The 12,836-nt window shown below is 36.2% G+C and overlaps 1 protein-coding gene across 2 annotated transcripts; it reads left to right on the plus strand.

Annotated features, from left to right (window-relative positions):
* The first annotated feature begins 1,931 nt into the window (after positions 1-1,931).
* On the plus strand, positions 1,932-11,277 carry Hel25E (ATP-dependent RNA helicase 25E). 2 transcript variants are annotated; one of them, XM_045743749.2, is made up of 10 exons: positions 1,932-2,047; positions 4,120-4,331; positions 4,630-4,757; positions 5,041-5,317; positions 5,597-5,715; positions 7,364-7,495; positions 9,109-9,255; positions 9,773-9,910; positions 10,307-10,476; positions 10,931-11,277. In XM_045743749.2, the coding sequence occupies exons 2-9, from the start codon at positions 4,121-4,123 to the stop codon at positions 10,436-10,438; spliced, it is 1,284 nt and encodes a 427-aa protein (XP_045599705.1). In that variant the 5' UTR covers positions 1,932-2,047; position 4,120; the 3' UTR covers positions 10,439-10,476; positions 10,931-11,277. The 2 variants fall into 2 exon arrangements, with proteins under 2 accessions (XP_045599705.1, XP_045599704.1); XM_045743748.2 differs by having other exon boundaries at positions 1,953-2,131.
* Positions 11,278-12,836: the final 1,559 nt, after the last annotated feature.

A 12,836-nucleotide genomic window follows, 5' to 3' on the forward strand; every position in this document is an offset into this window, starting at 1 on the left:
ATCATAATAATAATAATAATAATAATAATAATAATAATGTTTACTCAGGTAAGAGTACATACATACAAAGTGAGTACTAGTGGCTTTAGGCATAGTATATATTAGCTTTACCTAGAAATCCAACATTTTGTTTATAACTCTTTTTGTATGTATGTACTTTTACCTGAACAAACAATATTATTATTAACAGACAGAATGTTGGATTTCTAGGTAGAGCTAGTATATACTATACTTAAAGCCACTAAATCGGATAAGTTTAGATTTAGGAAAAAACCTGGGTAAATACTGGTTCTGTAACAGGGTTATTGAATTGATTAATGATTAAAAAGATAGAGGCTCATGGTATTGGGGGTGCTATATTAAGTTGGATTAGGGCAGCTCGTATATTGTAACTCTATCATCATTACCTAGCCTCAAAACTTTACATTTATCAGCATTAAACTGCATCTGCCAATCTTTTGACCATTTCAAAACCCTATTTAGATCAACTTGAAGTGATAGATGGGCATTCAACCAGATGAATGGGCATAACAAAAGCAATATTGATAGGTTATTTAAAGTATGAACACGAAGCAATGGGTATACATTGAACGACATAATAACATAATAATGATGGTAACTGCAGGAGGTCTATTGGCCCATACATGGCAGCTCCTGTTTATATCCACCCAATCTCATTCATATATATGTCTAAACTACCCTTGAAACAATCAAGGGATCCTACTTCTATTATGTGACGCGGTAATTGGTTCCACAAATTAACAACCCTGTTACTGAACCAGTATTTACCCAGGTCTTTCCTAATTCTAAATTTATCCAATTAATAAGTTTAGATTTAGGAAAGACATGAGTAAATACTGGTTTGGTAACAGGGCTATTGATTTACGTAACCAATTACGCGTAACATAATAGAAGTAGGATTCTGTGATTGTTTCAAGCGTAGGTTAGACATATATGAAAGAGATTGGGTGAATATAAACAGGAGCTGCCTCGTATGGGCCAATAGGCCTTCTGCAGATATCTTCATTCTCATGTTCTTAATACTGTTAGATATGCACCGTACTGTATATTAGCAGTAGCACTGTATATTCTGTAACAATTATTAAACTACTGTATCCTATTTTTTTGTTTATTTTTTAAATAAAAATTATTATTATTATTTTATTATATTATACAGTTATAGATCTTATAATTAATCGTAAGGAGCCGCACATCTGGCAACCTTGTAAGTGACTATGTTGTTTTCAGGTCAAATTTAAGTATTTTTGCGCACATTTCGACCCAAAAGGTCATGTAACTTTGTTATATCTTGTATTCATATATAATACAGTGCCTTATATAGATCTGTAGCTATAGCGTAGTGTACGTTGGTGCATATCGTATGCACTTGATGATGTAGTAGGAAGACCCATATATAACAATATTAATATGTATATATACATAAAACCCTTAGGGCGTTAAATTTGTATACTGACTCAAATATAAAAAATATCTCGTGTACTGTAGTTTGGCTGCCCAGTTATCAAATACAGCACAAGATACAGAGGTATTTATCTGTTTTACAGAGGTATTATCTGTTAGAGTAAGGACCTGTTTGAAACGCTTGCGCGTACTAGTGGCTTTACAAAATTATAAATACTATGCTATGTATCCTCTCAAACCCAATGTACCTTCTTGTATATAAATAAATAAATAAATAATTAATAAATAAATAAATAAATAAATAAGTACGATATTCAGGATACGATAGCAAAGCAATCATGCTAAACAAACTTTGACATAAAATATCAGCCAATAATATAATGCTTAAGCAACGTTTTTAAAAGATCAAAGATATATTTAAAATTTGTAGATAATATACCAAAGCTATTAAAAATAAAAAATCGTGTTGTTGTAAAGGAATAAAGGCGGTAAAAATGGAAGTTAAATGAGTAGTAGGGATGGTGTGGCAGCGCTGGGTGGCGGCGGCGGCGGCGGCCACTCCACCACTCTCCCGCACGACGCCATTTTACCCGGCTCCTGTAGCGTATAAAACTTAACTAATCAGGTGAGAATTGGACTGTTGCTACCTTCAGTACACCTCTCTGGACCGTAATTGTGTGCGTTGGATCGTCGCGGAAGCATTAGCAAGGTAGGTTATGGCGTATATTGGAGTTTTAAAGAGACGAGTGAGGACACAAGGCGCCTTGTGTCACGATTGGGAATTATAGCCTCGAGGTTTGTAATATATCGCCTGTGATGTCTTTCTGTGATGTATTACAGTATACAGTGGTTTAGAACAGTGGTTACGGCAGTTTTAAGTGGTGTCCTGGTTTTTCTTTTCCTACTGTAGCCGCGTGAGTCGTTGGGGGGGGGGGGGGAATATACATTTTCCTGTATTATTTTGTGTGAATTTGTTGAGCGTTGCCGCCTTGTATGATATGCGTAGATGTGCGTACGCTTCAGGGCCCCGGGGTGACGCGCCGCCGGTATATAGACATAGATAGTTATATTATGTGTGAAAAGTGCGTATAAGGGAAGGGAGAAGTATGGCGTCACCTTGTGGAGTAGCCGCGTGCACCACCACCCACCCTCCTGTATCCCTCCTGTACCCCTACTGTACCCCCACAACCCGTCCTGGCGGTCCGGGTACACTGGCTGCACCCATTATTGGCGTGGCTAAGAGAAATGTGTAGCATATGGTTGGTCCGGGTGATGATGCGTTACTGGGTCAAGCGTCGGGTATTAACGTTCGAATCTTGGAGTCAGAATCTCTGATCTTGGCTTCCTTAATTTTTAGTCAGTGCTCACGGCTTGTTGACCACCTCTCCCTGCTACCAGTATCAAGTACAGTACCTTAATATTATTTTTTTTTTTTATATTTCTGGCTTTCACTTCCTGTGTGTTCTCGTGTCCTACTTTGTTCTGGTCTACTTGGTAATTTCCCTCCCTCTTGAATCCCTTCTACCCTATTTTATTAATTTTTTTTATTTATTTTCTTTTATTATTATTAGAAAGCAACCCTTAGCATTGAGATGTAGTTCTATTAGCCTGTCATAGTTCAAAAGCATCTTATCTCATTGTTGTTGGGACTTGTCTTGTTCCTACCTCTGTTCCTTTAAAATGTTTGTTTCATATTTCACAAGGTGAAGGCACACCTTGTGAAACATTGAAACTTGTGATTAAGACAGTGTCTGGAATGATCTCGGACGTAGGTTCAAATCCTCGTCACGGCCCTTGTGGATATGTTCACAAGGTGACGGTTTTTACAGCCAATTAACACTGACTTAATTATTTTCTTTCCCTCTGAACTTTTTCTGACTTCACCAAAAGTTTATTGGCACTTGCTCCCCATGTTACATTCTTTACTAGTTTCTCGTATTATCCTAACCCCTTCTTTGTTACAAATATTTGTATTCAAATAGTGTGCTTGAGTGGGACCTATAAGATGCCGAAAGCTTTACAAATGTCATTGCTACTGTAGATGCCCCATTATTTGGATTACACAAGATTTGAGCGCATGTGTAATTCAGCTACTCATTCACTAAGATTGTACAATTTCTAACAACTGTTTGTTGTGTTGTGATGTCCCTTACCTTGCAATGATTTCGGGGCTCATCATCCTCGTGGTCCAGTCTCCAACCTGGCCTCCTGGTGTCAACCAGGCTGTTGGATGTATCAGGCTCACAGCCTGACATATGAATCACAGGCTGGTTAATCAGGTACCCTTTGAAGGTGTTTATAATGTTCTCTTGAACACTGTTAGGGGTTGGCCAGTTAGGCCCTTTACGTGTAGTGGAAGCGTGTTGAACAGACTTGGGCCTCTGATGTTGACAGTTCTCATAGTATTGTATCTCGGGGTGTTGGGCTGTTCCACAGGGGTATTCTGCACATCCTGCAGATAGTGTGGTAATATTTCTATGCGCAGATTTGTACCACCCCCTGTAATATTTAAAATTACATGTGAACATGGAGCTGTATGACATGGCTTTAGGGTGCGACTTGCTGCTTCTAGGTTAGGTTGGTGAGGTTGTATTGTAGGTTCAGAGAAAATTCATAAAGTTCGGTGTTTTTTTTATTTTTCAAATTATTTTTGTTATAAATATAAAACACTAGTAATAATCTTTCCACTAATTTCAGAATGGCCGATCAAGAGACTGAGCTTCTGGACTATGAAGAGGACGAGGATGCGGTAGAGCCAGTGGCTGGGGAGGCCACCGAGGCTGCCCCTGCCAAAAAAGATGTCAAGGGTACCTATGTGTCCATTCACTCTTCGGGTTTTAGGGATTTCTTACTCAAGCCAGAGATCTTGCGATCTATTGTTGACTGCGGCTTTGAGCATCCCTCAGAAGGTAGGTGGTGTAACCTTGTGGATTTATTGCGGTATTTGCTTATACTTTTATTGAAATGTAGTTAATAGCAACCGTCTTGTTGCAAGGATTAAATCTTAAGTGGCAGTCTTAGTCTTTATCTTTATCATATCTTTATTTGCAACCAGATTAAATCTGGTTGCAATTTATCAATCTTAACTTGACAATTTATTGTTTGCATTTTGTTATTGTAAGATGTGTATGGATGTTTCAATTTTGATTAGTAATTCCCCCTTTCAACAACTGTATGTTTAGTAATTATATAACTTTTTGTTTACAGTGCAACACGAATGCATCCCTCAAGCTGTATTGGGTATGGATATCCTTGGACAAGCAAAGTCTGGCATGGGGAAAACAGCAGTGTTTGTGTTGGCAACTCTACAGCAGATTGAACCAGTTGATGGCCAGGTATTTTAACATAAAATTTTTAAAGAAACTATCTAACTCTTCGATTAATTACCTCATGAAGCTGTCTTGACTTAGATCTTCATTTTTCCTCACTTATATAATGTCTAGTTTGCACTATGATAGGTTTAAAAAATGTTAGTGTATTGTATAGGTTTCAAAATTGTTAGTGTATTGTATAGGTTTCAAAATTGTTAGTGTATTGTATAGGTTTCAAAAATGTTAGTGTATTGTATAGGTTTCAAAATTGTTAGTGTATTGTATTTCACACTGCTGTTACTTTCAGGTGTCTGTCCTTGTAATGTGTCACACTCGTGAGTTGGCATACCAAATTGCCAAGGAATATGAAAGGTTTAGCAAGTATATGCCCACTGTCAAGGTTGGAGTGTTCTTTGGGGGCCTGAATATCACAAAGGATGAGGAAACGCTGAAGAACAATTGTCCTCATATTGTCGTTGGCACACCAGGTCGTGTCCTTGCTCTAGTCCGTAATAAGAAGCTTAATCTGCGTCACCTCAAGCATTTTGTCTTGGACGAGTGCGATAAGATGCTTGAACAACTAGGTATGTACTAGTTTATTGTTGACTGACATTTTTAGAACTTACTGTTATGCCTCCATGTCATTGCTCTACCAACAATGCTTATACAGTATTTTCTGCATTTGTATAGTGTTTTTATATATTTTTTCAGTTTTAAATGGGGTAGTTATGCCATAATTATTTTCTTGTAAGTATCTGGGGAACCTTCAATAAATATGAGTTTATGAAAGAAAAGTTAATATATTTTTGCATTTTTTCTGCTTCTAAAACCCTTTATAATGTCTTAAATTGTATTTTTTACAGACATGAGGCGTGATGTACAAGAAATCTTCCGCAACACTCCACATGAGAAGCAAGTGATGATGTTCAGCGCCACATTGAGCAAGGATATTCGTCCAGTTTGCAAGAAATTTATGCAAGATGTAATTACTGAAGGTTTTCTCTTATTTCTACTACGGTATATCGGCACAACGATCTTGTTGTACCACGGTGTCGTCAACTTAACATGGGTGGGAAGTACATCTCGTTGGTGGACATACCAGTCCACCCTTCAGCCTCGACCACCCCCATGAAGAATGAAGATCTCAGTCCTGGCCAAGTCTCTTAATATCATATTCATGTATCACCCACAACGAACCACATCGGAATCATTTACAATCTTCCCCAAATCATTCACTGCCCCCCGTTTTGGACAAGCATTACAGTATTCATATCCATATCAAAGCAGTATATCGGCTCATATTCATCATAATACCAATATCCTCTCAATTATCCTGTAAACCTGACAGTACCCAGTCAGGGGCGCATCCTCGATCCTGCCTTCTTGGCGCTGCATCCTTACCTGTATCCTTGTTCATCTATATGATGCAACATCTTGATTACCTTGCTGCCTTTCACTGGTTCCATCCTTTCATGTTCATGCACTTTCTCTCTTGTGCATATGCTCACTCACGCACATCGAAGCTCTTCAGGAAGACGCATGTCGCTGATTTGACACCGTCGCACCTTGGCAAGTGGTGCAAGTAAGAAAGTAAATCAATCCTCACACTATCCTAACCTGATCCAAGCATACAATCCATACAATACCTAATCCTTTCCCCTCATCCTGTACCACTCAACTTTCACCACATCACTACTGCAAGAAAGTTTAGAAGCTGGCCGAGAAGACGAGTCAAGAAAGAATATTACATCGAAGTGAAGGTGTTGTTTATGAGGGTGGTGGATGGCGAAGCATTGGACACAGTTGGTGCCGCTGCTGTATTGACACCTGGTCGTTGGTGGTAGTGGCGAACTCCAGCTCGCACGCCTGGGCCTTCATGACCAGCCCTCAAAGCAGGCAACCAAGGTTTGGGGATTAGTGGGAGGGGTCAAGAGTGCAGTTTAGTAAGCTTTTATCAGTCAGGGGTATGTTTTGGGGGCTTAAACCAATTTAACTTACATCTTAAGTATACATAACTTGGACTAAATAGCTTTTAGTAAAATTATTCATTGACACCTTGTAGTTATAGTTTTAAAGAGATAGTTTTTATTTAAGAATCTTGTAAGTTTCCAACAGTATTTACATTCTGATGTACCATGAACTGCACAGACAAGGTTTTAACGTTACAGTTTTGATGCATTCTATACATTTTTATTTAATAATTTGACATTTAATTTTTAAGTTGTCTGGGCAGTAGGGATGGTTCTTTAGAAATACATTTCGTTCCCAAAATGGTTTTTGGATTTCTAGCCTCTGTAGCTTCTATCCTCCCTTATCCCAGAAACTGTTTTGCAAGTTTTGTTACCTTTACCTTTGGTTTAATTTTTGACTTCCCTTTTAAAACAATCGCTTAGTAACCAATGTTCAAACTGATTATTGACGTAACCTGAATTTCAGGCATGGGAGAGCTTAAATGTATGCGAGTATACGACCTCATCATTGAAACTTTTATTTATATACTGTATATATATATACTTTTCATTTGTTAGAAGAATATCACACAGTCTCTCCTGGCATGTGTGGCTAACTTCTGCATGGTATTGAGGAACTTGTGCCCTTATATGCAACATGTTGCTAACTTGTCTTTACAGCCTATGGAGGTTTATGTTGATGATGAAGCAAAGTTAACCCTTAATGGTCTGCAGCAGCATTATGTCAAGATCAAGGAGAATGAAAAGAACAGGAAATTGTTTGAATTGCTTGATGCCCTTGAATTTAACCAGGTAAGTTTTAAAATAAAAACTTTTTAATGGGGTTTTGCTTGATAAATATGATTTATCTCTTGAATTAAAATTGAATTTGGCTAGTGTTTTTCATATTGGTAAATTCTAGGTGAATCGGATACTTTTGATATCGTTTGCATAGTGCGTTTTTGTTCTCGTATTGGCATTCTTGATGATATTTAGCGCCCTCTGATTATTCCGCACTTTGATGGAGCTACATAGCCTTCCCGGTTTGGTGCCTTCTTTTGATAATTACATTACATTTCATATTGATATAACCACCTACTGACGTTTGTCAGGGCCTAAATTCTATAAAGTAGTCCTAAATTGTGCCTATGAATTTGAATGCTATCTATAATGTAGCAATAATTTTTTTTTTTCAATCATTACACAATTCTGAAAAATATTGCTTGTTGTATTTGATACTTTATACATGGGAACATTTGACTAGTCTTAATATTTACTAGGACCATTTTTTATTCAAAATTTATTTGATACAAATTTTACAATAAATTTTAATGAAATATTGGGAAGAAATGTACTTTTTCTTACTAAATTGGAGAAAACCATAACAAAAATGGTCCCAAAGTAGTAGATTTTGAGTTGTCATATGTGGATGAGATGGCAATATACAAATTTATGTATTGATTAGTGATAATTTGTGGTTTTCAAATCATGCGCTGGGAAGGTCTGTAATATATTTGGAATGTTTAATTGTACATATAGTCGATTTCTTGTCATCCTGGCTTGATTATTTTGATAATTACATATCTGGTTATTAATTAAATCAAAATCTTTTAAGAATTCAAAATTTGCATGGATTTTGCTTTATTTATAGCTGAATGTTAATATTTCAGTCCTCTGCACAGACTGTGATAACTTTTAAATGTTTGCCTATGCCGATTGTTGCACGATGAACTGTACATAACTGGCATCCCTTCTACCCAACAAGCCTTGGACAGTAATGTAAACAGTTATCTTAACAGGTTGCCCTTCTAACCTGTTTAGCTTCCACCGCTACTAGCACCATTCCCAACTCTTCCAACATTTTCTAATACTTGTGCTGTTGTCAATACTGCAATCATTTCCCTCGATATTACATTGCCAACAGTTCCCTAGAAGGATTTGAGTTGTAAATGGTGGTTTTTCTCTTAACCAACAGTTATGTAATCCACACTTCCCTTATCGTCTTCATTATACCATCCTCAACTGGTACATATTTTCAGTACTGTGCACATCACAGCACACTAATCATTGCTCTCTCATTGTATCTCTACTTACATACCCTATGCTGGCTTTTTCTTTTTTGATAAAAATGTACCTAAAATTTTGTTGCATATGACCCTTGGATTGCTCCGCTCGCTTTTTGCGATTTCCTCAAGTGCTGCACTTGCTCTGCACTTTCCTCCATTTGCTTTGTAATTGCAACCATTTAGTGAGTTAATACTTAGGGCTGATCAGTACAAATTGTAATACTTTCACGTGTATCAAGTTTTTTTTAATTAATTTTTAATTATCTAAACTTTTTCAAATTTGTATCTTACTGCCTTTTTCCAAATATTTTATTTATGTATTAAAATTTAGAGTATTAATGTAATTTCAAATTTTTGTAGGTTGTGATATTTGTGAAGTCGGTGCAGAGATGTATGGCATTAGCACAATTGCTGGTGGAACAAAATTTCCCAGCCATTGCTATTCACCGTGCTATGCAGCAGGAGGAGAGACTCAGTCGTTATCAGCAATTCAAAGATTTCCAAAAGGTAAGGTATTAATGCTACACCATTCACTTTAGGTAAACAGTGTAGTTATTAAACAATTTAATTAATGTTTTTGCGCAGACGAGGAGTCATAATAACGTGGCTGAAATATGTTGACCAAACCACACACTAGAAAGTGAAGAGACGCTGACGTTTCGGTCCGTCCTGGACCATTCTCAAGTCGATTGTGAATTACAATGAGTCGTCATCGAGTCCCTTCACTTTCTAGTGTGGCTTGGTCAACATAATTTTTTTTTAATTAATAGCTTTTGTCACATTTGCTTGCATAATTTTCTAGCTGTAAAATAATTATGAATAAGTGGTGTTCTTTGGAAGGTGTAAGTTAGGTAGGCAATTATCAGGAAAAAGCACTAAGCCATTGCAACTATATAGCAATTGGATGGGATAAGGATTTGGAATATATAGGACAAAGAAAAGGAATGGTGCGAGGAAATTGGAATTTGACACAACCTGAAATGTGTTTTTTCTTAAGCCCACGTTTTTTGTTCCCCTTGTGCAGCGTATTCTAGTGGCCACAAACCTTTTCGGTCGTGGAATGGATATCGAGCGAGTCAACATTGTCTTCAATTACGACATGCCAGAGGACAGTGACACATATCTTCACAGAGTGGCGAGAGCTGGAAGATTTGGTACCAAAGTAAGTTTAATTAACTCAAGTACCTAATTCACATTTAACAGTATCTTTGTTTCCCCTTAAAGCTTTTGGAAGGAAAATTTTCCTTCCCTGAGGAAAATTTTGTAATAAGGTAAAGATGCTTGAATGGCACCCACCCATCCATTCATCATATTGGTGTTATTAAAATGTACCTCCTGACTTCATATTGACCTTTAAGCTACTGATTTTTGAGTTTTCATGTAAACTCTGGCTAGTTAGCCCTTTCTGTGTGTTGCTTGCTTTTTGCCATGTGCAATTTCTACACCCATTCTTGTCTTTACCACATTTTACTTTTTAAACTGTGCTGTCTACATTTGTTATTGCTGTACTTGTTTGTGCATTGACTAATGTACAAAATTAACACACAATCATTTGCAGGGTTTGGCAGTGACATTTGTCAGTGAAGAAAGTGACGCAAAGACCTTGAATGAAGTTCAGGAACGATTTGATGTCAACATTACAGAGCTACCTGATGAAATTGATCTCTCGTCATATATTGAAGGACGCTAACCCAAAATTGACGCCACATTAAGTACAGTAGTTTTAAGGTACGTTATAAAGTTAAAACTTGATAAAGATTTGAGTGTCTTTGTACAATATATATCTTGAATGACATACCTTGCAAAAAATGTCATTCATTTTGTCTTTGGATCGAGTGCTTTATTATACAAGTATAATAGAATTCTATATACTGTAATTATGAATTCACATTTTGTAATGTACTGTAATTTGTGTTTTTGTATTCAAATTTAATAAGCTTGCAAGTTTTTTATTTAATAATCATAGGAGTAGGAAGGAAGAAAATTAAGGGGAAGTGCAAATCCAGTATGATGAGAAATGAGAGTAGAAAAAGGTTTAACATTTTCAAGAATGATTCATGTCAGAAATGTAGGGTAATGGAACCAGGGATACATTTGTTAGACTAGTTAAATGAAGTAACATGAAAATTGCTTGTCTATTCAGATGTCTTTTAAATTTAATAATTTTTTTTTTTTTTTCCAGAGGATGCGTGATATTTCGTCCATGAGATGTGAAAGAAAATTGTGTAGATGTGATTTACCTGTATACATAAACCCAGGTATGCAGTCTTGAGGAAAAATGTATTGTAATTTTTGGCGAAGTAAAAGTATCTTTTACAGTCGTGATTACCTGGAAAATAACAAAATGACCAAAGTATTCAGGTTTTATGTCTTAACTGAATATAATCTTATAAAACTAGATGTTTTGTGTTTTTCTTTTTATTAAATTTTATGTACACTAGAATTAGCAAAACTACTTGCTACTGAAGTACAAGACTTTTTGTCATAGCCTTGAGTAATTTTAAGGTAACAATAAAAACTTCTATAAAATGTGTGTTTCACAGCCATTTACAAATATTCCTAATTTACATTTGATTAAATATTTAAAGTTTCCCACTTTACACTTAAAGCTTACCAATCCATTCTGTTCGTTGGCCCTGCTGGTCAACCTGACCAGACCAGGAATCACAAAGCATTTACTAATCACTTGCAAAACCTGTACATCTTTAACGTTTGATTTATTTACATTAAACAGTTTAAGAAGCTTTGAAGTTGTGTAAAAAGCTTTGAAACTTCACAGCGCTAGGTTATTATTGTTAAATGCCCTCTGTTTTGGAGCTCATAAACTATTTAATGTAAACAAGCCACCACAATTGAGGAAAGGTGTATAGGTTTTGTAAGTGGATGGGTAAATGCTTGTCGAGTCCTGGCCTTGGGTCAGAGAGTCTTTGGCTCATGGGGGAGGGAGGTAAACTTACTGGAAACTAGGCTGATTGTGTCATTTGGCAATTTTTTTCACTTGCACACAAGAAACCCAAGTGAATAAAAATTATGATAGTTTGCTAATGTTCACTGCAAAGTATATTTTTAATAATAAACTCCCTCCAAAAAGCTATACAAATCAAGTATTTTTGTTTGGTAAACACTCCTGATCATTAAACAATTTGATGGTTGAATTTTTTAATCCAATAGTAATGAAAATTAAACATTGTTTTGCTGGTCTCTTTGTTTCTTCAGTGGACAACACCCACAGCTCTGTTGGGCAGTCAGGTCTGCATTATCGTAAATGAACTCTGGTTTGGCAATCTAGACGATCAGTCAACCTGAGGCTCATTCCATATTCACGATTTTTGGTGTATTCTAACAAAGATATAGATCGCTACCTACTGGCATTTGTATGGCCTTGTAAAATGGTAAATGAGCTTCATAGGATTGTGATTAAAAGCACCTGTCATGTTTATCAGTGTATCTTAAGTTTATTTACTTAAAATATAGTCCTGCACATAAGTGCCAGTCTGAATATTTCTCTATGTTGGCTTGGTGCTTTTCCCTTCTTTTGGGTGGCTTAATCTTCATCTTTTCCCTTCATAATTCTTTCCCCTTATGTGCTAGGTAAGTCGTCTACGGGCTCACCTTAGCCCGTGCTACTAGGAACATTTTGTTCAGATGAGATGAAACTAAATTACTGCACTTTTTCTACATGTGTAATAAGGCAGTCACATGCTTGATTATTTACTTTATTTGTACAGTAATTACATAAGTACATGGCAATTTTTCTTTTTCATTCCCCCTCTTGTCTAAAAGTGTTGAAATTTGAATTACAAATCCATAATGGATACTACTTTCATTGAAGCTCGCTAGACATTTAGAATTAAGGATAATTATTATATATTAGTAGCTTCTATCTCAAAGACGATATTAAAAGTTTTGAATTTTTCCTAAAACTAAACTACAGTTATGTAATATTTAAGTACAAGTAAGCTTGCAAGGTGGGTTCCATGTCCATTACAACCTATTATAAATTTTAATTGTACTGTAATTTGCTACAATTGTTGTGGAGAGACTAAACTTTTTTTTTTTTTTTTTTTTTTGTTGATTTCACAAGAATT

Source organism: Procambarus clarkii, chromosome 15 (assembly GCF_040958095.1).
Source record: "Procambarus clarkii isolate CNS0578487 chromosome 15, FALCON_Pclarkii_2.0, whole genome shotgun sequence".
Lineage (NCBI taxonomy): Eukaryota > Metazoa > Arthropoda > Malacostraca > Decapoda > Cambaridae > Procambarus > Procambarus clarkii.